The 25797-nt window shown below is 49.2% G+C and overlaps 1 protein-coding gene across 1 annotated transcript; it reads left to right on the top strand.

Annotated features, from left to right (window-relative positions):
* Positions 1-50: 50 nt before the first annotated feature.
* On the top strand, positions 51-9753 carry LSM3 (LSM3 homolog, U6 small nuclear RNA and mRNA degradation associated). Its single transcript, XM_006206772.4, has 4 exons — positions 51-181; positions 2369-2479; positions 4679-4774; positions 9348-9753. The coding sequence occupies exons 1-4, from the start codon at positions 161-163 to the stop codon at positions 9426-9428; spliced, it is 309 nt and encodes a 102-aa protein (XP_006206834.1). The 5' UTR covers positions 51-160; the 3' UTR covers positions 9429-9753.
* The last annotated feature ends 16044 nt before the right edge of the window (positions 9754-25797 follow it).

Below are 25797 nucleotides of genomic sequence, written 5' to 3'. Positions count from 1 at the left end.
TGCGCCCCGCCCCAGCCCCGAAGGACCAATGCAAACTGCAGGAAACTAGAAACCGCGAAACCGAACTTCTACTTCCGGGGCACTGCGTCCTCGCGCTTGCAGACACCGGAGGGGCTTTCGTGCTCTCGCGAGAGGCGGGAAAGGGCGCAGGGTTTGAAACATGGCGGACGACGTGGACCAGGTGAGTGTCTTTCAAAGAGCGCGCCCCGGAGCGGCTTTCCCTCACCGCGGTGTGGCTCTGCCCGTCTTTGCGTCCCGGAGTTACTTTCTCCAAGCTCACGGGAAGGTGGCCAAGCATGCTCCTCCTTCCGGGTCATTACGGCCTTAAACTGCCTCTTGCTTAGCCGCGCCCCCTCCGAGTTTTGCCTCAGGCCCCGAGGTTTTTTTCTGTTCAAAGCCCGCCTGAGAACCAGTTCTTCCCCACTCTCGTCGCTTCCCTTCTCCTGCGTCTCACCTTTACCTGCAGGATGGGAATAATCATCCTTGCCTGCCTCACGGAGCTGTTGGGATTCTGATAGAAAGCCTGACGATAAAGTTAAGGAGTTGTTATCATTACTGAGCGCAACAGTTAGTACACAGTCAGCAGGCACCCGCGACCATCGTCCTTCTGTGCTTGGACACCGTTCTGGACACCAGAGACCCCGGCATTGACATACGTGGTCCCTGTCCCCGCCTGGAGCTTATATTCGGGGGAGGACAGATAAAAAGTAAACATAAATACGTGCTACATACGGGAACTGTGATGTGATATGAAGGAAGCAAGCAGGAAGCTGGTATTCAGAATAACTAACGGTCCTGCAGGCGTTATCACCCTCTCTGCCTTCTTCCCAAAATTGTCTTCCTCAGGTTTCTTTGTGGATCAGGCCACAACTTCATCTTTCTACTGAAATCTCACCTCATCAGAGAGAACCTCTGTGGCCACCTACATAGTACAGCACTCTCCCCGTCTGCTTTATTTTTCTTCGTAGCTTGTTATTTGTTCATGTTAAGTATATGTCTGTCTCCCTCAACTGAAATGTGAGTTCCTTAAGGGCAAGCGTTTTGTTTTGTTCGTTGTTCTGTCCTCGGGGTTTAGAACAATGTTGGAAACACTCAGCAGATGTTTATGGACTGAATGCATGGGGTGATCCGGGAGGCTTTTTTGAAAAGGCAGTATTTAAAACTACAGAATGAAAAGGGTGGACAGTGGGCAGTAGAGCTCTGTCATGTGTATATTCTTAGAGTGCTCTGATTACTTACTTACATGCCTGTCCCCACTAGAATGAACTCCTTGAGGGCAGGGACTGACTTCTGTATCATTGTAATCTGCTAGTCGGTTAGCTGGTCCTTGACAAACACCTGTTGAACCGACCAGTTGAGGTCAGGATTTTTTTTTCCTCTCATCTGTCCTGTCACATTCACTCATCTTCCTCCACTGGCCTAATGTACTCACTGAAAAAGTTCTTCGTGATTAATCTTATCAACCCTTCCAACTTCGGTGTCTTCCTTCTGTATCGACTTCGCCCCTTCCATAAGGACCCCAGTCATCCTAGCCCTGATTTCTTTGGCAGTTGTATTTCTGACAGTTCTTTAATAGTAAAAACAGGAACCACTTATAGGTACTTTCTGTTTGCCAGATACTGTTTTAAATACATCAAATACATTAGCTCATTTAGTCCCCACAAAATCGTGAAGGAATACATTCTCATTTTGTAAACAAGGAATACATTCTCATTTTGTAAACAAGGAAACTGAGAGTTAGAAACAACATAATTTTTAATCCCAGTTCATTAGTGTCAGAGTCAGGCGTTGAACCCACATGGCCTGATTCCAAAGCCAAGGTTTTCAATCTGTATTCTATACTGCCTCCTAAATATATTCATCTAACTGGCCAAATGGCTCTCTAAGCTCACCCTGCGTGTACTGAACCCATCATCCTCCCTCTTACATTCATCTCTACTTAGCATTTTGACTACTATGTGGTAGTGATTAAAGGAATGTTCTTCAGATTACTAAATGATATATGAGATAAAGCCAAAGTCCCTGAGAAAGTGACTCCCTCTACCCTGAAATGGGGTCAGACAGTTTGGATTTGCAGTAACAGGGTACAGTCATGATTATTTTGTCACATACGTCACTCCTGTGTATGTATATCAGCCCTCATTCATCTAGTACTTACTCATGCCAGGCACTGTCCTAAGCCTTCATATGCGGCATCTAAGCCTCGTGCCAACAGTATTAGGTGGGAATTGTTGTTAGCCACATTTTGCGGATTAGGAGACTGGGGCATGGAGAGGTTAAGTAACTCGCCCACAGTCACACAGGGTACTGATGGTTCAAACACTTCGCTCTCTAGTGCTGTTATTACTAAGCCTGTTTCTCTTATCAGCAACAAACTACCAACACCGTAGAAGAGCCCCTGGATCTCATCAGGCTCAGCCTAGATGAGCGAATCTATGTGAAAATGAGAAACGACAGAGAGCTTCGAGGCAGGTTGCACGTGAGTATGTTTGTTAAATCACCTTGAAATCAGATGTTTCTTTGCCTTCCCTCCTTACCCCTCCTCCCTGCTTTGAAATGTAAAAAACTGTCCTCCATGAAGAGTGTTTTGAATGTAGACAAGAGAGAGGTGGAAAGTCACCCGTATTTCTAAAAGCCAAATACAGCTGTGTTTTATTCATATTTTTAACATTTTTTTCTCTTTACAAATGATTTGTTTGTTAAAGAACATTTTTATTTCTTTCACTTTTTCCTTTCTGTTTATTTGTAAATGATATTTATTTGTTCTCCATTCTTAAGTTCTTTGAATTGTTGACATATATATAAATTTGTGTTCTGTTGTGAAAAATTTTAGACAGCACAGAAATACATGGAGTAAAAGGTGAAATCCATTTCTTCCATTGGGTCTGTAATCTCTCAGCTCTTTTCTGTATATTTACACACATATACATGATTATGTGTCTGTGTGTATATATTTGCACTATATACATCACTTCTGAAAAATAAATGGGATCTTGCTATGCATTTTGGGAGCATCTTTTTCACTTAATCTTTCTTGGAAATCATTGATCATGGGTACATATAAATCTTTTTAAATGATTATGTAGAAATCTATATGGTAGTAGTGATATTTAGATTGTTCTCCATCTCTTGCTACTGTAAGTAATGCTACAATATGCATTTTTATACATTTTCCTTTGTGTATATCTGCAAATATTCTATAGGATCAGTCCCTTGAAGTGGTTCCTTTTCTTCATAAAGAGGGTATACTAAAGGTTTTGCCTCTTTTTGATAACTTGTTACTTTCCTGAGTGCCTTGTTTCTACTACTGCCATTCTACCCTGAAGTGATTAAAAATAGCTAATTTTTATTGAGCATTAATTATATGCCAGGCACTATTATTTTCAATGTTTTGCATGTAATATTTCATTTAACCTTTATGTCATCCCTGTGCTGGCTGATACTAATTATCCCTGTTTTGCATTTGAAGAAGCTCAGGCTCAGAGAGGTGAAGTCACTTGCTGAAGATAACACAGCCAGTTAAAGAGCCAGCACAGGAGCCTAGGCAGTCTGACCTCAGCCCTCTCTTAAGTGCTACAATTCCAACTAAAACCTAAAAGTAAAGAACCTTCTGTGCTTTGAAAGGAAATAGGGACCTGGGGGACAGTGGTCTTAAAATTCAGAAAGGCAGAAGAACCCCAGGAGATGGAACAGTGGCAGCTTTGCAGAGAAAGCCAGAACTGAGCTTAACTACACGGACCAGTGGCCACAGACAGACACGCTGGGACAGACGTGTTGTCTTAGCTCTTGGTGGTATCTCCTGCTCCCTGAGAGACTCGTTGCCTCTCTGTGAGTGCCCCAGCCTTTTGTTTGTTTGTTTTCTGGTCTCATCTGTGGATTTTCACCCTTGTTCATGTGCTCTGCCGAGCAGTTCCCGTGTGGCTGATGGGCTGCTTTTATTTTGATGTGAGCTGGTGGACCATTTAACACTGGTTAGCAGTGCATGAGTGGGTTCTGAACAAGCCCCTCTCCCCCTCTGGAGGTTCACCTTTTAGTAAAATACAGGGGCTTTGGAGCTTGGATTGAGGACATCCCTGAATATCTGAGCTGCTGTGTTTATTGTTTGAGCACACAGGTGCCAAGCAGTCAGTTCTGGCTGGGTCATGAAGTGCAGGGTGCTGCTCTGCTTACTTCTTTTGGTGGTTAGTTCAGGACAGGAAGGGTTGAAGGACAGTACCTTGTGCCCTTAGGAGCCTGCAGTGCCATCATCTTAGCAGTTAAGAATTTTATTTCCTTTACTGTATCTTCTCATGCTGTTAAAGATCGAATTGAAAGAAATACACTGAAAAGTGATGAACTAGCTTTTTTCCCCATGATTAAATATTATAAATATTTATGAGACTGCCTTGTATAACAAATAGGGTGGACACTTTAAAAATAACTTCAAATCATTTTGAGTAAACTCATTTTTCACCATAAAGGGTTCTGTATTTGTATCAGGTCAATTAAGTTATCATTGGAAATGATCTGCGAAGAAACAGTGTATTTGCACGGCAGGACTATACTTTATTTGCGCATAAAAATTTGTGGTATGATTATTGCATGTTGCTTATAATTGAACCATTGCATATTGTAATCCCTAGTCATCATTTCCTAATTTGCCTAGTGAATTTCTTGGTCCCCTCCCCTCCCGCTTTAGGCTTATGACCAGCATTTGAACATGATATTGGGAGACGTGGAAGAAACTGTGACAACAATAGAAATTGATGAGGAGACGTATGAAGAGATATACAAAGTAAGTCATGTATTTCTGTTCATTGCTTTTAAAGTGTCATTTGTTCTCAGAATCCGACAGCTTAACACTTATGTACGGAAAGCTTGTCATGTTTTGGTACCTGTTCATGGACTCAGTAAAGTGTAGCAGTTAAAAGCAAATTGCTCTTTGCTTGGGGTCAGACACACAGGTTCCAGTGCTGGCTTGGCCACTCCTTCCTGGGGTACGTTGTACAGAGCAGTACCTCTGCAGACTTAACTTTCTCATCGCTAAGCGGGCTACTGTCAGTTCCGCCATAGGGTTGCCAGGACCCAGTGAGACGCAGCCGTGTCTAGTATGGAGCGGTGATTCTGGACAGTGCTGTTTTGTGTGGTGTGGATTTGGTCTATCGATACCAGAAATAAAACAAATTTTGAAAATATTTATTAGCTCATTAAAAATAATAATAATCCTATGACATGTTGACATAAGTAACGTTTTTATGAGTGGTAACTATATTTTCTAAAACAAAGTATTTCGTGAAAAGTGTCTTTATTTTACATTTTGCAAATTTCGTTACTGCCTGGCGTAGTTGGTGACGTCTAGATCGTCACATGTTCTGTTTGCATTTAATCTGTTGCGGTTGAAGAAAACCTGACCTCACACAAGTAGGTGGTTGGAAGAGGGAGGAGTATTTTTTCTGGAAACTTGCTTCTGATGCTACACCCGAACCACTCATAAGTGGGAGTTTCTTAAAGGCCAGTTGCAGTGTGGAAACTGAAACTGGATCAGTGAGCTTTCCACACTCCCGTTAGATGCCGGTTCATTGGTCTCCCCTGCACTTCGAAAGGCTCCTTTATGCATGCCTGATTTTGTGACATCGAGCTCTGGTCATTTGGAAAATACTAGTTCACGGAATTATGCAGATCTTCCAAATATTGGCCCATTTCATTGCTCAGTATAACAAAAGAAAATCACCTTTGTTCAATCTTTTTAAGTATTGGGAGGCCAGTCTCTGACTCTCCTAGAGCCTCGTGGTTTAAAATGTGGGCTTGGATTACAGGACTGCCTGGATTCACATCTTGACTCCCTTGCTTACCAGCTATATAATTGTACCAGCCTGTCTGTGACTCAGTTCCCATCTATAAAGTGGGGGTGTTAGCAGGACCCACTTCATACAGCTTTTGAGGAATCATTGGGGGGCTCTGAGACCAGGCCTCAGATCGGGACAGGCACACAGCAAGTGTGCGTGTGGTGCCTCCGTGGGTTTTGTGGTTCTGCTCTATCCTGGCTCTCCTCCTCTTTTCACCCACTCCTGACACTTTGACTAGTTTTCTTTCTCCCTGTGAACATGGGATTTTTTTTTTAATTGGCAATTTTTTTCCTCAGACGTCATTTAATAACTACTCTTTGTTCAGCCTTCGATCTGTAATAATAGTCAGTAGAGCATGAAAACTTGAGCTCTCGGTTAGCAGATCTGGGCTCAGATCCTGGCTGCTGGTGATCAGTTATCTGACCCTGGGCAGGCTCTGAAACTGTCTAAGCCTCAGGGACCTCGTCTCTAAAATGCTAATACAGTAATCGTGCCTTCCACCCAGATTATAACAGGGTGCACTGAGCTTGGTGCTTGTGGAGCTGGCGGCAAGTGATTGATTGGTGGTCGTCACGGTTATGAGTGAGTCTCTCCAGCTTGTTTTCTTTTCTGAGCCTCAGGCTCTCATTTCTGTCATGGATGAGAATCTGTGACTGTTACGTCAAACTCAGTACGTCTAAAACTGAACTCCTGGTGTTCTTCACCTTCAAAGCGAGGTCATTGGCAAGTCTGTTTCTTTTCATGTTTTTCTCACTTATCTAGGCCATAGATCTCAGAATTTTACGTAACAAGTCAGCCCAAAACTTACTGGCTTGAAAGCACACACTTTTATTAGCTCCCCCTTTCTGTGGGCCAGGTGTCACCTGAAGGCTCACCTAGGGAAGAAGGACCTACTTCTGAGTTCACTCCCGTGGTTGGCAGGATCATTTCCTCCAGGGTTTCCGGACTGAGAGCCGCAGTCCCTTCCCGCGTGAGCCTCTGTCGCCTGGCAGTTTGCTTCATCAGACCCAGCAGGAGTTGGCCAGCAAGGTGTGACTACCTCATGTAGCCTGATCGTGACGGTGGCATCCCGTTTGTAGTATTTTCTTGGTTAGAAGCAAGGCACAAGTTTACCCACATTCGGGGGGGTGGGGACTGCACAAGGAGGTGATCACCAGGAGGCAGGGGTCAAGGGGGTGATGCTCACAGAAGCTGTACCTGAATCTCCAGGAAACTGTAGTTGAATTAATAGAGAGTCATTTCAGATGAAGTGGTTTCTGTATGGAACATGACGGGTGAAACTTTAGTTCAGAAATAGGACCACCGACTGGAATTTGACACAACACTGTAAAATGATTATGAATCAATAAAAATGTAAAAAAAAAAGAAAAAAGGAAATAGGACCACCGAGTAAGGGATTTGAGTGAAATATCTCAGTTGTTTTGATGAGCACAGACTCCTTCGCTAGACTTGCTGTGCTGAGATTAGACACGCCTTTTGCATCTTGCAGGAAGCCAGTCCTGTGACATAGTCGACAGAAGACACGACACTTGTTTCTGAGAGTGTTTCTCGGTGTCCCTTGAACTAAGTGTGTTGGCAGCACCCTCGCACGTGTTAGAAATGCAGGTTCATGGGCCACACCCTTACCTACTGAGGGAGACTCTGGGCCTGGGACCAGGAAACAGCCTTAACAGGCTGTGCCACAGGTGATCCTGTGAGTGCCGCCTGGGACAGGGCTGGACACGTTCCCAGGTGCCAGGGGCGTGCGCCTGTTCGGCGCACTGAATATGTAAGTATTATTTGAATTTAGTGTTAGGAGTTCTTTTATGTTAGTTCCATACCCAAGAAGCTCATAGAACATGGTTTTTACGTTTTAAAAGCATTATGAAAACACAGCTATTACTAATAGTTTCTTCCTGGCAGAGAGAGAGTTCTCTGTCAGACCCACGTGTGGCCACCTGTGGTACGGATTCCTGTACAGCAAAAAGGGTGGATTCGTGGCCATTGCCCCTCCCACCTCCCTTGTGCAGAGCAGGGACGACCGCCCTTTCAGGAAAGGAAGGAGTGGGAACATGGAGCAGTTACGGGTCCTTTGCAGGGATGCATCTCTGGGGAGGCCAGAGCATTCCCTGTCCAGGTGGGAGAGGAAATCCCGGGGTTAGGTCAGGCGTGTCCCACGTGGTATTTGGGACATATTTACAGTAAAGAAATTATTTTTTGTTTATCTAGAATTCAAATTTAATGGGGCAACAACCTGTATGTTTATTTGCTAAATCTGGAGGCTGCCGAGCGTTCACAGAAACGCTCAAATAGCTTTTTTATCCGGGCAGTGGTTTCTCTGGCAATACAATTATTTTAAACCTTCGGACTTCAGAGGTTTCTGATCTGTTTATTTCCAGTCAGTTCTTTGGGCAGTGGCCTGGAAGCCCTTGTTGGACTGGCCCCGTTGGTGCCTCTGTTCCTTCAGCCCCTCCCCTCTGTTCCTGTCACACAGGTTAATGCTGGCTGCCGTGGCCATTTGCTAGAGAATCTGGGTGGGAAGGCAACACCCTGAATCAGATCTTCTCCTCAGGGCTGAGTGTGTTCAACTGAGAAATTTTATTGGGCTTTTTCTCTCAAAGCTTTTTTTTCCTGCTTAGCGTCCAGTTTGAGGTCTAAAAACAGGTGGCTTTTCTAACCTCATGAATTTCTTTTAACTGCTGCTTGAAAACCAGCTAGTTCTCACGTGAGCTCATCTCTCTTAGGCTGCCTTGCCAAGTGCACCAGATTAACAGCAACACTGCTAACTGGCTTTTCCCAGCCTCTTCCCCCACAACCTATAGGTCTGGGACGTGTTTGGGCTTCTTTTCTAAGTCCTTGCAGGCAAGTCTCACCTAGTGTTTCACCAGGGGATAAGAAGATTTCAAATCTTCCACATCTGTTTCCTTGCTGCCTAGGGCTTGTCCCCTAGGCTAACGCGAGGGTACCCATTCCATACACAGAGAAGCAGCGTGGGAAGGCTCAGCACAGTGGAGTTTTATTTCCACCCTCACAGTGGTCCTTTGTGAGGCTTTAGTTCAGTGCAATAGCTTTCTTCCAGGTGCTCAGTCAGGGACCCAGGCTTCCTCCATCTTATGGCTCAGCCATCCCCATCGTTCTCCATAATCTGAGCCCATGGGGCGGGGATACCACAGAGGGGCATTCGTGGGCGATTTATGGGTCAGTCAGCACTTCTGTTCACTGGCCATTGGTCAAAACCCAGTCCATGGCGCTGCCTGGTCAGCAGGGAGCGTGAGAACGTAGTGGAGCCAGGTGCCAGGAGGAGGGCAGGAGGGGCTTGGTGGACAGCTGTAGTCTCCGCCCCAGTTGTGTTCGGGGAAACAGTTAGTAGGTGGTTCTTTGTGCTACAAAGGTAAGTGATCAGATTTTCTAATCAATTTGTTTGTGTTATGGTGAATCTATGTTTGGTTTTTTGTTTGTTTTCTAATTTCTCTCTCAAAAAATAAATACTGCTACTACAAATTTGTATAAATGTGTTCTGTGTTTTTTTTTTTCTTCCTCCAGTCAACAAAACGGAATATTCCGATGCTCTTTGTCCGGGGAGATGGTGTTGTGCTAGTTGCCCCACCTTTGAGAGTTGGCTGAGACAAAGAATTTGTCCTGTGTGGAAAATAGGAGACTTTGTATCATTGCCTCTTTAAACGTAGAAGACACTCAAAAGAGAACCTGCGTACATTTTGATATTAAGAAATGACCAAGAATTCTTCCACTCCTGAAATAAGTTGATTTGCAGATAACTAACAAATTCTTAAGCTAAGTATCATTTTAATTTTTCTCCATCCCTTTTAATAAATGTGATCGCCAAGATGCAGAACTCTTTTTCAGGAGTTGATCTGCTCCATTGTTTTTTCGGACAATTTCTGGGTCTTTTTCTTTAAATTAAATTTGATGTTTCCTTTTTGATTTTTAATGCAGTCTCCTGTCTTGTGAATTCTTTAATCAAGTGTCTTCCGTTCACTTTATTTGTACACTTTTGTAATGCGTCTGCTGTGTTTGCGGCACCGAGTCGAGTCCTGGGAACCACAGCTTTGTCAGTATGCTTCCTTCCCTCAAGTCTTCTGGGAGGTCACTTGTTTAAACCAGTAACTGCAGGACAGTGAGGTCAGTGCTGATGGCATCAGGCACGTGTGGGATGCTGTTACAGCGCAGAGAAGAGCACCCAAATCGGAAGGAACTGCTGGGCGGGCATGGGGGTGGTGATGACGTCTCATTGTAAACGCTGGCGTTTCCGTCACTTCTGTGCGGCCTGGTTCATTTCTGAGGTCAGACTTCAGTGCTTCTGCACCCACGTGGCTCGGCTGGGTCACGTCTGCCAGTGCTGCACGAGCCTTGTGACTGAAAGAAACCATTTTGCACTCTTAGATCACAGGCCATTAATGATGAGAGGTCTAAAACAACATCTCAGTGCCACAGGAAAACAAAGTGGCTAAAAGCGAAGTGATTTTTATTTCTAGCTTCAGTCAGCACTTAATACTTGAAAGGTAAAGGGGAAAGTCTGTGTGAGTGTTGCGATCACCAAACTTTAAGACGGGGCTTAGAACCCAACACCCTGGACGAGGTAGGTGGTACCATTTTGAAACAAAATTTGATCTGTAGATGGCTTATCTGTAAATATGCTGAATGTGTGTAAATCCATTGTCTGGTACAGGGTGCGAACATGCACACCATTTTAAGCCACGTATAAGGAAGGTGCTTTCAGTAGACATTATGTAAAAAGGTTTGTTTTCATTATTTATCATACTTATTCCTGCAAGTTACTGGAAAAGGGGTCGCAAGGACGGGCAAGCGGATGGAGTTGGTCCTTACGTGAGTGGACAGGAGAGAACCCTTCACTCCGCCACCCCCACACTTTGTCCTAGGGCCTTAGTGGTCCCAGGATGTCACCTGTTTACAGCAACCCGTTCACTGTTGACGCAGTGGGACTGTGGTTCTGCCTTCAGCCAGTGGCTGATCCTTTGGGTCACCCTTTCTGAGTAGAGCACTCGCTGAAGTGTAGATGGTGGTGAAACAGGAAATAACTTCCGTCGTCTGTGGAACACAGCACGCCAGGCAAAGGCATTTTGTCTGCATATTCCCGTGCACTCCGGGCGACAGCTCTCCCGTGGGACGTTAAGAGAAACCGAAGCTCCACAAACATTCATCCAGCAGTCCGAGGCGTGTGGGCACGTGGGCCGGGCGTGCGGCGCGGCCCTGGCTCCGGTATCCCCCGGCCAGGGCATGACGGCCGCTGCAGTTCTCCCCATGCTGGTTTTTAGTGGCATCTGGTACCTGTGCTTAATTCTTGGATACTTTTTTTACTCCATTCTTGGTCATCCTTCTTTTTTCTCCTAGAATCGATACAATACACTAGAACTTTTTTTGCTGTTAAGACTACTGTTTACGCACATGTGTTTCTAAAATTCATGAGCCTTAAAATGTGCACATAAAATTCAGCAGCCCTGCACCAACCTCCGCTCGCTCCTGCCACTAAGATGCAGGGAGGGGGCAATGAAGGTTTAACAGCAGGGTAACCAGCCACATATTACCAGATGGAGGGGTGCTGTGAGCTCTTGGAGCTCAGGCTGCCTGCCTGGAAGGTCTGAGCCGGGACTCGGGCTGCCACAGTCCTCCCCACCCAGGCCTCCCCTGCAGGTCCGCAGGTGCTGCCCTTTGAGGGACTGCAGTCGGGGCCCTGGGAGCTGGGCCTCGGGCTTCCGAGGCCGCAGTGCACTCTGAGCCAGCTGGACGGCCGTGGTCATTGGAGCCGGTGACTCATGGTTTCTGCCACACAGTGTCCCATCACTCAGGGGGAGCCGTCTGCTTGTCTTTCCTCTGGATCCTCTCCAGTAGATGCCATCCCTGGATCCCTGCGTCAGTGGCTTCCTGGGAGAGATTGCTGTGAACTGTCGTGGCTTCCCGCAGAGAAAGCTGGACAGACGGAACCTGGGCCTGCACACTCGCTGTGAGATGACTGTGCCCAAACTGAAATCCAAGTAAGTTGAGTATCCCACTTCAGACTGAAAATCATTAGCTACAAGTGGACAATTTTCACACACTTTAAATAGTTCTGAAGGTCAGCGCAAACTAGGCTGTTTTCACACACCCTTTATCACATGCACAGGCATGCCACGGGATGTTGCAGGTTTGGTTCCAGACCACAACAAACAGCACCACAACAAAGCGAGTCACAGTCTGTTCATTCTCCCAGGGCACATAAAAGTCCGCACTGTACTGTAGCCTGGTAAGTGTGCAACAGCAGTACATCTGAAAAAGTACACGCCTTAATTTAAAAGTGCTTCATCGCTAAAAAGTGCTAACCACCCCCTAAGCCTTCAGTGAGTCTAATCTCTTTGCAACAGTAACATCACAGGTCTCTGATCACAGATCCCCATAACAAACAGAACAATGAAAAAATGGGAAACGTTGCAAGAATTACCAAAATGTGGCGGGGAGACGTGAAATGAGCAAATGCTGTTGGGAACCATGGCGTCAGCAGACTCGGTGCAGGGAGGCCACAGACCTTCAGTTTGTAAACACAGTGAAGTGAAGTGTGGTGAACGAGAAACGCCTGTATGGCTCACCTACGTTGCAGCCTGCAGTCAAGGGAGGGCCATTCCGCTGTGCGAGCAAGCGCCAGCTGGGAGCAGTGCTCACCGGGGGAAGTCACTGAAAATCCCGGGAGTGGCCTGCAGGACCGAGAGGCCCACTTCATGTTTGTGCCCCTCTGCTCTGCTGAGCTGTGTGGATTTCATTCTAGGGCAGGCCCTACCCAGGAGCAGACCCAGGCTTAGAGCCCCCCTGCTTGCCAGTGCAGACGTCTCATTCTGCGCTGGTTCACCTGCCGGTCCACAGCTAGTCACCGTGGCCAGGAGAGCGGAGGGCTCCCGCTGGCCGGGCCTGAGCCATGTGCCCATCGTGGAACTAGGGTAATTGATCCCTGCCTGAGCCTGTGGACTGAGCGTGCAGGGGGTGCTTCTCCAAAGGGAGCCAGAGGAAGGGTGGATGCGAGCTGGAGACAGTGCCCTTGTGTAAGGATAACTGGTGGTCTCTAACTCACAGGGAAGTAGACCCCTGTGCTCTTTGATCGTTAGTAACACGTTTTGGGGGTACACCTCACAGCAGAGACGTGATGATTGGAAGCCATTGCTCAGGGATCCAGCAGGAGGCCCTACAGCACCCTGAGGGGAGTCAGGGCCCGTAGAGTTCAGGCTTCTTCCAGGGCTGGGCCTGATGGTAGCTAGAGTCCTCCTGTGGGTTGAGGTGGGGGACCTGCAACCTGAGGGTAGTCGACCGAGTGTGGGTACTGGCGTCCTCGGAGCTCTGAGGAGGGCGGGACACATGGCCGTGTGCGTGGGAAACGCTGAGCCCCACCCGACAGGCTGCTGCTTGTGAGCAGGGGCCATCGGCACAGGCCCTGGCACAGGGCTGAGGGTGTGTCCCCAACAAACGCTAGATCTGAGTAATGAGGCCATAAGAAAGCCATTGGCAGCCCTGTGGGTGGAAGGGGTAGATGGTACTCTTTATTCCAGCTTTATTGCATAATTGATGGAATTATAAGATGTTTAAAGTGAGTGTTGTGGTGATTTGATGTAAGTACACACTGTGAAAGGGTTCCGCCCATCTGGTTAATTAACACATCCATCACCTTGTAGTCATCTTTTTTTTTTTTTTTTTTTGGTGGGGTGAGAACTCTGAGTTCTACTCTCCAAGCAGACTGCAGTTGTATAATAGTGTTGTCACCACATTTCACATTGAATCCTCAGACCTTATTCATCGTATACCTGAAAGTTCGTACCCCTTTACCTTCCTCTCCCTGTTTCCCCCACCCTCCAGCCCCTGGAAACCACTTTTCTACAAGCTTGCCTTTTTCCTCTTCCGGGTCTCGTGTGTAAGGGATACGTGTGGTGTTTGCCTTCAGCTGGCTCCTTCCCCTTGGCGTGCTGCCTTCGGGGTCTGTCTGTGCTGTCGCAGACGGCAGGCTTCCTCGTTTCTCATGGCTGAGTGACACCCCCTCATGTGCATGACATGTGTGCGCGTTACATATGTATGTCTCACAGCTTCTTTACCCGTTCGGGGCAAATGAGACTTTCAAAGGTGAGCTTTGCCCGTTTTCCCCAGGTACTTGCGGTGTCCTGCCCGAGTTGGACACCTCCTGCCCTTCCAGCCCTCTTGAGCCGGTTGCCTTTTACCTGAGAATGGCAGTGCATGCCAGCGGTGGACACCCAGCTAGTTATCAGGCTGCGTGGAAAACTAACACCAAGAAGCGAGGAGGCCAAGGCCAAGTGTTCCAAGTTCCTTTTAGATCCATGGCTCAATTTTAGTGCCCAGGGCATGCAGATTCTTATTTTCTTGGCTGCTTCCAGAAGTTCCCTGGATGTGGAAATAGCGTGCCCACCGCGGGTTCTGATACTGGTTACTGCAGAGGAGTTTTCCTCTTGGCTACAGTGCTGTGGGGATCTGGGCTGTGACTGTTGATGGGACCCCCCGAGTTGCCCCTGGTGGGCTGGAAGACGGACCGTAGAGTATGGGAACAAGGTCAAGTCAAATAAACCTGCTTTCAAACCCCAGCTGTGCCATGTACCAACTGGGCAAAGTATTTACGGCCTAAGGCCAGCCTGTGAGGATTGGAGAGCGTTTCTGTAAGAAGCCTGGGACAGAGCCTGGAGTGGCACTGACGTATCGCAGACCCCAGGGTCAGGAGCCACCCAGGTGGAGGCAGTACTGAGCTGAGATGAGTGGGCAGCCACCCCACTGAACACAGTTCAGTTTACTCAGGTCACTCATTCATCTTAACCCCAACCGTCCCCACTCTTTTTTCTCCCTGGAGAGTTTTCAGGAGGACCATGAGGGAAATGATTTAATTCAGCCAATTAATTTTATTATCAGATGTCTTCTCGGTGCCAGGCTCTGTCAATGAAGAGCTGAAAACACACTGAGTGCCCAGTGCTGGTTGCTGTGAGGGCCGCAGAGGGGAGGGTGACCGGGGGCGCAGCAGGGGAGCTAGGCGGAAGGTTGTCTATGGAGGTATCACTGAGCAGCCGTGGGAGCAGCAGGAGGAAGCCGGCCCTCTGGGGGTTTGGCAAAACAGCGTCAGTCCAGGCACTGGAAGCCGTGCAGAGGCCCTGAGGCAGGGGCAGCTTTGCCCAGTCCGAGGTCGGCCAGGAGACCGGCAGCTGCAGGAGAGGGAGCCGGGGCCCACAGGGTCCCTGGAGTGACTTGACATGCAGTCTGCACGGCCCTCCTCCTGATCGCACACTCACGTTTCACCTCCCGCTTCTTTCTTTCTCTCTGTTTTGTATTCAAAATGCGTTTAGTGGGCTGGTTTCCCACTCAGTTCAGCCGGCGTCTAGAGCTGCCCTCTGTGAGCCCTGCTTTTCCTCCTGTGGGCTGGGGAGGAGCGCGGAGCCAGGGCACAGAACCGCCATCCACGGCTCCGACAGGTGCCTCATGGCCGGCAGGGCACGCCCCCCCCCACCCTCAAGCAGGAACAGTGGCTGCCACCGCGCCTTCTCCTCCTGTTTCCTCTCCTCTGGAGCGAGATGAAGGGGATCCTGAGCCAGAGACATGTTGTCGCAGGGAGGGGTCACCGCCAGGAAGGGGTCTTCCACCTGAGGGCAGGCTGGGGACAGCAGGGAGTCCGTGACTGTCCACAAGGGGACACTCTGCTCTCCCTCCCCTCGGGGGGCCTGGTTGGAGATCAGCTCTCTCCTCCTGTGTCTTGTGAATTGGGGCGAGCCGCTCACCCTTCCTGGCCTCACTTCTCACCTGACAGGGAGTGCAGGGGGCAGTCTGACCCAAGGGGCTCCTGCTGTGGACCAGCTTCTCCCAGGGGCACACCTGCACCGTGTCCTTGCTGTCAGCAGCAGGTGGCGCTGTGCTCTTTGCTTTGCCGTTTCCACTTCTCGTGGTTGGCAGTCAGTGTCTGTTAACGTTGGCCAGCGAAGTCTGTGTCCTTTATTTCCTTAACGCCAAACGGTTTGCTGAGCTCATGTGCCAACCCCACGATACCTGTTGCTGCAAGGAGCGAAGCAGGAAAGAAAACAGCGTGCCGTTCAGGCCCCAGGGAGCAAGTTGTAGGATAAAATGCCCTTTGTGCCCGCATCTTGTTGCGTTAAAATGAGATTGTTGTCGACAAGGCCACATCCCAGCAAGATGACTTTTGTCGTCTGTCCTGGGTGTGCATGGAGTCAACTGGTGGTCAGAGGGAGCCTTTGCCCGGGTCTGAGGCTGGATGCCTCCACTCTGCTGAGCAGATCCTTCCACCTGCTCGCAGCTTCAGTTCCTTCATCTGTACGACGTCCTTTCAGCTTCAACCTTGTGTGCTGGGGGGAAGGCCTGGGTCATACTGTTACTGATGAAAAGAGCCTAAGTTTGGAGTTCCTGAAAAACCCTTGCTTACAGTACCCAAAAGCCAGCCACGTGTGTGCTGGGGAAGAAGTACAGACTAGGAGTCAGGAATCCGAGCGCGCACTTCCCAGCGCCACCGCCTGCTGGGTGAGCAGCAGACCGGCCCCTGAGCCTCGGTTTCCTCTGCATGAAATGGGGACAGCAGCAGTGTGGCCCCCTGAAGGGGGCTGAGCATTCAGTGATGTCCCCAGAAGACTGAGCTCGGGGCCTGCGCGCAGTAGGAGCTCAGCACACCTTTGTTTTCCTCAGTTAAACTGGCAGCGCCACGTAGTGCACTTCCTGTGTCGCCCTGACTGCCCAGGCTCTGTGGTTGGTGCGCAGGACCAAAGGCCGTCCGGAAGCACGTCTCTGTCTTGTAACGAGGATCAAAGCCGTCATTCATGATTCCGTAGCTTCTGCCTGGCTGAGTCCACTGCAACAGTAAAAAGACAACAAGGGTCTCACTGACCTCTCCCTGCACTGTTTCCCTCCAAGGCCTTTCCAGGCTGAGGAGCGCTAGAAACTGGAGTGGATGAAAGCTAACCGTGCTAAGGACATGGGAAGCAGACGGAGGGGCAGGAGGGCCTCCCCTTTGCGGTCTCGACCCTCTGCCGCCTCGGTTCTCAGCAGTGTTTTCCTCAGTTCACCTCCAGGGAGCGAGAGCAGTGAGCGGACCCGGCTCAGTGCGCAAGGTCACCCGTCGGCATCACGAGATGAGGACATCACTGTCAGCTCCTGCCCCGGAAAAACCCAGGGCTCAAATCACCGAGGGAAAGGACAGGTCACCCTCGTGGCAGGTTGACAGGGCTGGTTGCCGGCCTGGGCGTGTTGCTATAAATGACCCCGGGGCCACACCTGCCCTGCTCTTTGCCCTGGGCGGCCTCACTGCCCTTGCATGCTCAGGACAGCAGAGTATCGCCGACAGGTTTTTTTTTTTTTTTTGGTTCCACTTCCTAGAAGAAAGGTTACCAACTGCCAGAATCAAAATAGAACGTGGATTGTGTCACAGGAGTCCTGTCCGGTCCAAGTGCACTCATGTTGTGCAATGGCCTTGAAGGGGTAGGCAGATAAGCAGTCTCAAAGTTATTATCACTTTGTTGGCGCTGGCACCATGGAAGGCCTCTCGTCAGCCTCTCCCCGTGGGCTAGTTTGCTTCTGCCGAGCTGCATGTCAAGTGAAGCATGTTTTTAGTGCCCTAGAGGGACACCGTCACTTAGGTGAACCCGATGCCAGAACCCTCACATAAGGAAGGAATTCTTCTGTTAAAGTGAGCAGTTTTTCTCAGCTTGATCCATTTCCCAAGTTCACAGTTTCATGCATTTTCTATATTTTCTAATTGTTGGCTTAAATTCTTTATTATTAATGGCATGATAGCGTTTTCCATATAGTGAAGTACCCGTGGTAACTTTCTGGAAGAACAAATGAAAATTAAATCGAAGAATTCAGAGCTTCACAGATTTGCCCTTCACAAACATGATGAATAATACTATCTTTTTTTTAATGGTGAAAAACATGACATAAAATTTACCATCTTAACCACGTTAAATGGACAGTTCAGTAATGTTAAGTGTGTTGACGCTGGTGTACCACTAACGTGGAGTCTGCTTAATGCAAAGCCCTCCTGGATGTCTTTGTCAACAGCTAGAGATGTCCCCTGTGCTCAAGGCTTCCTCCCAGGACATAATACTTTATTCCTCTGCCTAAACTTACTTTTCAGAAATTTCAAAGCTTTGGAAAGAAATGCTAAATAAAATCCATGGGCACTGCTTAAAATACGGGAGCAATAAGAGGAGGTGTGAAGCTGGTTCACCCTTCATTCATCACAGTCCAGACTCATCTGGGTACAAAGCCCCTGGACCGGCGTAAGGAGAGCTCGGTCCCGGGAGTGTCAGGCTAGGGTCACCGCTTAGGTGTTCAGGTCATGCCATCCTTGCCTAAAGCCTCCACGGCCTCCCATCCCACCAGGGTGGCCTCCCCGTGCCTGGCCATCTCATCCCCTCCCACCCCGTCCCTGCCCACCTCTCTGACCTCACTTCCTTCTGCCCGGCCACACTGGCCTCCGTGCTGGGCCGTAGGCAGGTCAAGTTCCTTCCCTCTTAAAGGCCTTTGTATTTCCTCCTCCTTCTCCCTAAAACAATCTTCTCATCTGGTACCGAGCAATAGAAACACTTACGGAACTGATGCATTCTCAGTGCCCAGATCACATCATATACCAATCAAATCATAATCTCTGGGCTCTTAATGTTCAGTGTTTAAAAAAACAAACCAACAAACAAAAAAGCCCCCGGGAATTCCAACGTAGCCACATTTGAGAACCAATGTCCTAGATCAGCGGCTCTCCAAGTGTGGTCGCAGATCAGAAATGGTAGCATTGCCTGGAACCTGTGAGAAGTGCAGACTCAGCCCCACCCTAAACGTCCTGAGTCAGAAACTTTAGAAGTGGGGCCCCGGAATAGGTGTTTGAACAAACCCTGCAGTTCTGATGCCTGCCTAAGTTTGGGAACCGTTGTCCTAGGTCCTTGGGGCTCAGGGTGTGGCTTGTGGACCAGCAGCGTCAGCATCACTTGGAAGCTTCTTAGAAATGCAGGGCCTCTAATGCCATCCCAGCTGGTGGTTCCAGCTGACTGAACCCAAGTCTGCACTTTGAGGTCCCAGTGACTTGTGCATGTTAACGTCTGAGCAGCCCTCCAGCTTTGTCCCTTGCGAAAGCAGTAACATGCCGGCAGCAGGCGCCCACCTGGCACCTGGATCTTGGATTCTAACTGTCTTTTAACACCCAAAGAACCGGGCTCATTGGAGAAAAGGCTGATTCCAGGGCCAGTGTGGGGACAGTGCAAGATGAGCCTCAAACACCTTGCGCCGGAAAGCAGGCAAGTGCTTGCAGAGTGATGGGGACACGTTAGAAGACCCAGGGCCTGGTTAAGGGGCCCTCACTGCCCAAATCGGAGACACATCTGACCGAAGTGGATTATAACCTGTTGGATAAAGTAAAACCCAATGAGTCTATAGTGCTATAAAGAAATGAGTGATTGTGTGAGTAGGTGAAAGAGAAGGAAAAACTTCCTTGTACTGGACTGCCGGCTAATAACCACAGAGGGAAAGATGGAGCGAGAAAACCGTCCGTGATGCTAAAACTAACAGGTGCAAGTCTGAGGAACAGAGCTTCCGTATTCTAGAAGTGTCTCCCCACAAATGATGTGCTGACTGCAAAGGCAACAACGGTAGCTTTATAGTGAGGAGCCTGGCGGAGACCACCTTCACCCAGCAGTGGAAGTTAGCACCACCACGGGGACAGCCCAGCGACACGTGCCTCCTGCTGCGATGTGCTGAGAAGGGGCGCAGTGTCCCCACGGGGGCGCTCCGGCCCAAAAGGCACACCTGCACCTGTGCCCCAGGAGCATCAGGAAGCCCAGAGAGGGCATTTCACAAAGTCACCGGCCTGCACGCTGACAAAAGGTCAAGTTCGAGAAAGACTAGGAATTCCTAAGGAATTATTCCGGATTGAAGGAGACTAGAGACATGAGGACTAAATGCAGTGTGAAATCCTGAACCTGGGAAAATACATGTTGTTTTACAAGGTAATTGTAGGAGCAACTGACAAAATTTAAATATGGACTGTGGGTGGGTGAGAGAATGTTCTTATTTCAGGAGATACACGCTGGAATGTAGGGTAGTGGGGAGGACATTTGCTTTATGTATTCAAATGGTTCTGAAGAACGTCTGTGTGTGTGTGAGTGTCTGTGCATGTGTGTGTAACGTTTTTATTACATATTAAGACGGAGAAGAGAGAAGAGGGCGAAACGTGAACAGTTGGTGAGTCTGGAAGATTAGAGTTCCTTGTACTGTTTTGGAAAGACAGACCTATGAGAACAAACACCAAAATAAACCAAGGAAGAAGCACTGATCCAGAGCACTCCTGCTTCCAGGGTCAGTCTGAGTCCTGCCCTGGTCATTCAGGTCTCTGCTCCTCTCTCACCAACTCAGAGCCGCAGCCCCCGCTGGCCACCCTGTGTAACAGAGCCCCCATCCACCACTCTCAGACCCTCTCTTTTTCTCCTAGCCCTCTGTTGGCATGTAAAATTGTTCTCATTTATACATCTGTCTGCTCATTTACTGTCTCTCCCCACTGGAATGTAAGCTTAGAGTGGAGATTCTGTCCTGACACATCCCCCAGTACCGTGCCTCCAGCTAAGAGGCACCTCAGCTGCGTCTGCTAAATGAATGAACAAATGAACAGATCTCCATCTCCTTGTCTGTAGGACGAGGGGCTCTAGGAGGCGACCCCAGACTCCTTGGCCCTGACGCTGCCAGAGCGAGTCAGGCCATGGCAGAGCCTCTGTTTAATGAGCAGCTCCCGTGTCCTAGGTGTTTATCTACAGTCTCTCACTGAACCTTCACAGTGACCCTGCAGCCCTTCTCCAGTCATTCATTTAGCAGACACATACCGACTGCCTCTGACCTGCTGGGCACCAAGAAAACCCTAATTAACACGACAGACACAGCCCTTACCCCCATGGAACATGTCAGGTTAGCAAGAGCTGGCCGAGAAAAGCAAGACTCAGAGAGGTTGCCCCACTTGCTGAAGTTGCACAGCAAGCACAGGGCAGGGCTGGGAAGGTAACCAACATCTCAGTCCAAAGCCCAGGCTCTCCTGCTGCTGGTGACATGCTCCTCCGAGGAGCTGCTGCTGTCAGTCGGCCTAGTCCTCGGGTGGCTCCCTCGGCGGTCACACCACCTTTGCCCCGTTCCCTGGCAGAGAAACAGGGTGTGCTGTATTGCAGCAATTTCTGATTATGTTTTTCATCATTCCACGGCCTCCTGGTCCCACTTACTTCAGATAAGCAAGAGTCTGTCCTGCTTCATTGGGCAAATGTTCAATTCAACCCAAGAAGTAATCTAAGTGGGAGATGTGATCAAATACCCTTGCCAGGAAAATAACTGAAAAAGTGGAAAACCGAGAAACAAAATAAAAACCCACTTCAAAAATGTTTAATGAAGAAACTGAGCATGAAGAATTAAAACAATGTCAGACAGCTGGGAAACGTCCTAAAAGATATTCAGTTTTTCTTCAGTTCATTGATCCTTTCCCTCCTTGAAAGCCTTCTCTGCCAATTAATCACTCAACTTACTACCAGACCCTGGTTCCCTGTTTATCATTTTGAACCTCAGGAATCCCTCAGTGAAGACCACAATAAATGTCCCTGGTTAGCAAGACAAACATTTATCTTAGAGGATCCATGAGTGTGCTGGGAGGTCTTGGATTCCTGGGATTCAGTGCATGCCTTTGCCCTTGATTTGCTGGGTGACCTTGGCTTCTCTATGCCTGGGTTTCTGAAGCTACACAAGGAAAACAATGTTCCCCCTGAGCTGTACTCTGAAATTGCTCTGGGTTCCCTGCTGGAAAATGGAAGAGGGTATTTGGCCAAGGATACGATTTCTCTATGCCCAGAAATGCCTCCTCTCCTCCTTCTGGAAGCTAGCTAATTGCTTCTAGAATTGAAATGCATTCTCTGTGAGCATCTCAAGTAGATTCCAATGGGAATGTCCAGCGGGTGGGTGAATAAAAGCGACACATTAACAGAGTTTTGTTATTCTAGGGAAAAATGTCATAGCTCCATTTTTTTGTGGCCACAGTGTTCAGAGTTTGGGGGAGGGGTGAGAAAACAGTACTGTTCTTTGGAACTGTGATTCACAGTTGACTTACCCATGAGAGAAGCTTTTTTGACACTGTTGAATGGCGTTTTTCCAAGCAAGCCCAGCAGCTGACTGGCAATCGGGTGGGTGATTAAATGACCCCCCCCCTTTGTGTTTAGTGAGTTCCCCATCACTGGAGGTAAGTAGGGATAGACTGAAGGAACCCTCAGCAGAGGGTGGAGCAGAGAAAGTTCAAGCACCAGAAGAGGGTTTCAACTAAGAAACATTCATCCCCCTCTAATCCTGAGACTCGGGGATTCTAGTCCCTTTCGGTGTCACATGCTCTTCTGAAAGGACAGTCCTCGCTATGCAGCAGCACATGGGGACAGAGGGCGGTGACGGATGGGGTCACGGGAAAATTTGAGATTCAAATCACACAAAGAATGGATGGCTTTCTATCCACTACAAAGCATGAACCAGAATGAGGATCCCGGGAGAAGAGGGTGAGTAGAGTGTTGTGCGTTTGAGGACACAGCTTTCAACAGGAAGACCTGCACGGACCACAGACTCTGCAGCCTCAAAGGGATCTGGTGCGGCCACTGAGACCCTCTGGGTGCAGCTTCCAGCCACAGAAGCCCCATCAGTGATTAGGGGCCGGTGGAGCCCCAGAGAGGGTGAGCACGGTGCTGGAAGTTAGGGGCTGTACCAGCTGCTAATCAGGCCCTTATTTTAGAGTAATGACCACCGTAATGTGCACGTATGACGCGCAGTTTGCCTCGCTCAGGCTCCGGTTCTCCGGGAGAGCTGCTGAACGCCTGTTTCCCAGGTGAAGAAACTGAGGCTCCCAGAGAGAGTGCAAGTGGCGGCCCCAGTGCTCAGACTGCAGCCTGTTCTGCTCGGGATCTGTTCTCTCCGCTGTGTCAACGGCCTTGACTTACAAGTAGGGAGTATTAACCTCGCTCCTGCAGATAGAAGAACTGAGCTCCGGGAGTGGAGGTAATCATGGGCAAACCGAGGCTGGGCTGATCGCAGATGTCCGGCAGATGTCCTGTGAGAAGAACCTGGTAGAAAGCCAGGCCTGGGGGACGTCTGACCGGATCCCTTCCATCTGCCGAGGAGAACCTGACTCGAAGGGGAAGCGAACTGCTCGAGGGCAGGGGCGGGACAGTAGCGGCCTGGCAAAGAGCCCCGAGCCCGGGCCCACAGGCTGTGTTGTGAACTGCCTGCAGGTCGAGCAGGGCTGGATCTGTGCTGACCACCTCCCGGCCGCCTGTGGGCTGGCAGGGATGCCCGGCCCTGAGGCTGCGGTGGAGGCTTGACTCTGACCTTGGAGAGTATCTGAGAGGCCAGGGCAGTGGGACCGAACTGGACTTCCTTGTGAGGATGCAGACCAGCGGGCCGGGCCCTGTGGTCAAGGTGTCCCCAGCCCAGCAGCTGCCCGTGCTGGCAAACCTGGGCAAGCTGGGGGTATAGGTCGAGGGGCAGGGAAGAAACATGCGGCTTTGTTTGGGGGAGGGGGAGCCATTGTTCTCGGATGTCCCCGCTCATGCTGCACCTTATTTAAAGGCTCTGCCAGTAGTGTGAGGCCTCCCTGGATCTGCCTGAACTCTCTTCTCCCCCTCTGGCCGCAAGAGCCATGATCCTGATGGCCTTTTCTAGAAGCCATTTAGGCACCAGGCCCTACACTTGACACTACACTTGCAAAATCTGACCTAGGGCTTTCCCAGCTATCCTGGGACCAATGCTGTCATGAGCCAAGGCTCAGAGAGATTAATGACTTGCCCGGCTCACACAGCTGATAACAAAGCCAGGATGGCCGCTCTGCTAGGATGGGGGTTTCTGACTCCTCTGGTCGCTGTTGTATTCCCAGTGCTTGGCACATAGTCCTCGAGTGAGTGTCTGACGTCAGTGCCACGCCATTGCCCCACACCTCGCTGCCTCCTCAAAACCCCCATGATGGGAGAAGTCAAGTTTGAGTGAAAGCAGACTTAGAGGATTTCAATCAAGAATGAATCCACGAGGTCCTTTTCTGTGGGTACTTTTTATGCTCACCAAATATGACAATGAAGAAGGCTCCCTGAAAAGAGTGTAGATAACATTGTACACATTGTTATGGCCAGTAATGAAGGCTGCTGTGGGGTTCATTCTTCCCCAGGCAGGCTCAGTGAGGTGCTTGGTAGTTCATTGTGCGTTTTTGCTTTCCTGCAGACGTGCTCACTAACATACACGCTAACAGGCGTTCGCTTTTCCGTTTGGAAATGGTTCCTTTTTGAAATGGTTCAAAGCCATTTTGATCTTACAACTCAGAGTCTCTAGATCACTTTCCTCAGGCCATGAATCTCTGACTTTATAGCCAACCCAGATTCTGGGAGAACAGAAAGGTTAATCTGTACATCCTCAAATTTCCAAGAAGGAAACTCAAGACCAGCTCAGTTTACAGTAGAGTGCCCTCTGTTGACCAGCGTGGTCCAGGTTCACTGAATGTTGTTACTGGATCATAACCATCCACCCACTCATGAACTCTCATTTTCGGCAGCTGGAATTCTATAAATTACAACTGAACTCCATCTAAACTTTACTGACCATAATTATTTTTTCTTTCATGATTCAGAGTATCGTTTAGCATCTTGCCGAGCCCCACGCCAGAACAGTGGCTTTTGAATGAAAACTCAGAGCCGAAAGGGATCCTCAGATTCCCTAATCTAAGTCTTCCCAGAGTCTGCTTCACAAAACAGCTCCCGGGGAAGACAGTGCACCCAGAGAAGTCCCCCTTGCCAAGTCAGCTTGGGTCCCGCTACCGCTCTGCCTTCCTGTCCGAGGGGCACCGTGCGTGAGAGCAGGCTGACGTTTCCACGAAGTCCTGGAGGAAATGTACTTTTGCATAACTTTGTCCCAAATTACTGGACTTGGGGATGGGGGGATTTTTTTTTTTAATTTCTGAAAAGTGCCTGGGAAAACGCTTTGGGAGCTATCAGTCTAGTCAGACCTCCCCCCAACATGCACGCGCACGTGCGTGTCCACCCCCCCCCACCCATTTTACAGATGTGGGAAGTGAGGTTCAGAGAGGAAGAAAGTGGCCGAAGCCGGACATAGTTCATGGCAGAGCTAGGCCTGGAACCCCCGCATTTCTCAGCTCCTAGGTTCATAATTCATATCAGCTACGATGCCCAGGTAAGGTCAGTGGACTGGAGATAGCCAGGTAATAAGGGGTGGGTTGACCCAGCTTTTACTGTACCAAATAAACTGGCTTTGAAGCTTCTTGTGCTGAAAAAGATAACTGTGGAACAAGAAAACTTTGCACGCGCCCAGGTGACTTCCTCTGTTCTGTAGCACAGTGTCCTTACAGGGCCCCTTCACCACTTATCCAGCTGCAGATAACTTCTTATCCGGCAAGTTTGGAGTAGTTGGAAGATGAGGTGGGGCTGGTGATCAGGCCATCACGTTGGAGTGACTGATTATTAGTAACAACAATCATAGCCACTTACTGAATGGGGACAGGATACGTCAATGGTGACGGTGAGCTTGGGAGCCACACACCCTGGGTTTGAATCCTGGCCCTGTCACGAAGTGACTGCGTGATCATGGACAAGAAATGCAATCTCTCAGGGCCCCTGGTTCCCACTGGGAAGGGGGATATTAATAGCACCCACATTTTCCTGGCACCGCACTCCCGAGAGGGTTTTGTGTTGCGATTTCTTCATCGGGAACATTGGGTCACAAGCACAACAGCTCCTGTCTTGGAAGAAGGATGTTTTCCAAAAAGTCGCACAGACGCTCGCAGGCAGCTGCCTCACAGACCTGGGGGAGCTTGAGCAGACAGCGCAGGAGGTGCCTGCAGGCCGGCCCGCAGCAGTGAGGGGGTGTGGGGAGAGGTCTGGGCAGAGAGAAGTGAAGAGCTGCTCGGTCCACACAGCCGATGGAGGGCATATTTTTAAAGGATAACTGAGGCAAAGAG

Source organism: Vicugna pacos, chromosome 17, assembly GCF_048564905.1.
Source record: "Vicugna pacos chromosome 17, VicPac4, whole genome shotgun sequence".
NCBI classification, from domain to species: domain Eukaryota; kingdom Metazoa; phylum Chordata; class Mammalia; order Artiodactyla; family Camelidae; genus Vicugna; species Vicugna pacos.
Note: the sequence above shows the minus strand (reverse complement) of the source record. Positions and strands in the feature narration are given on the sequence as shown.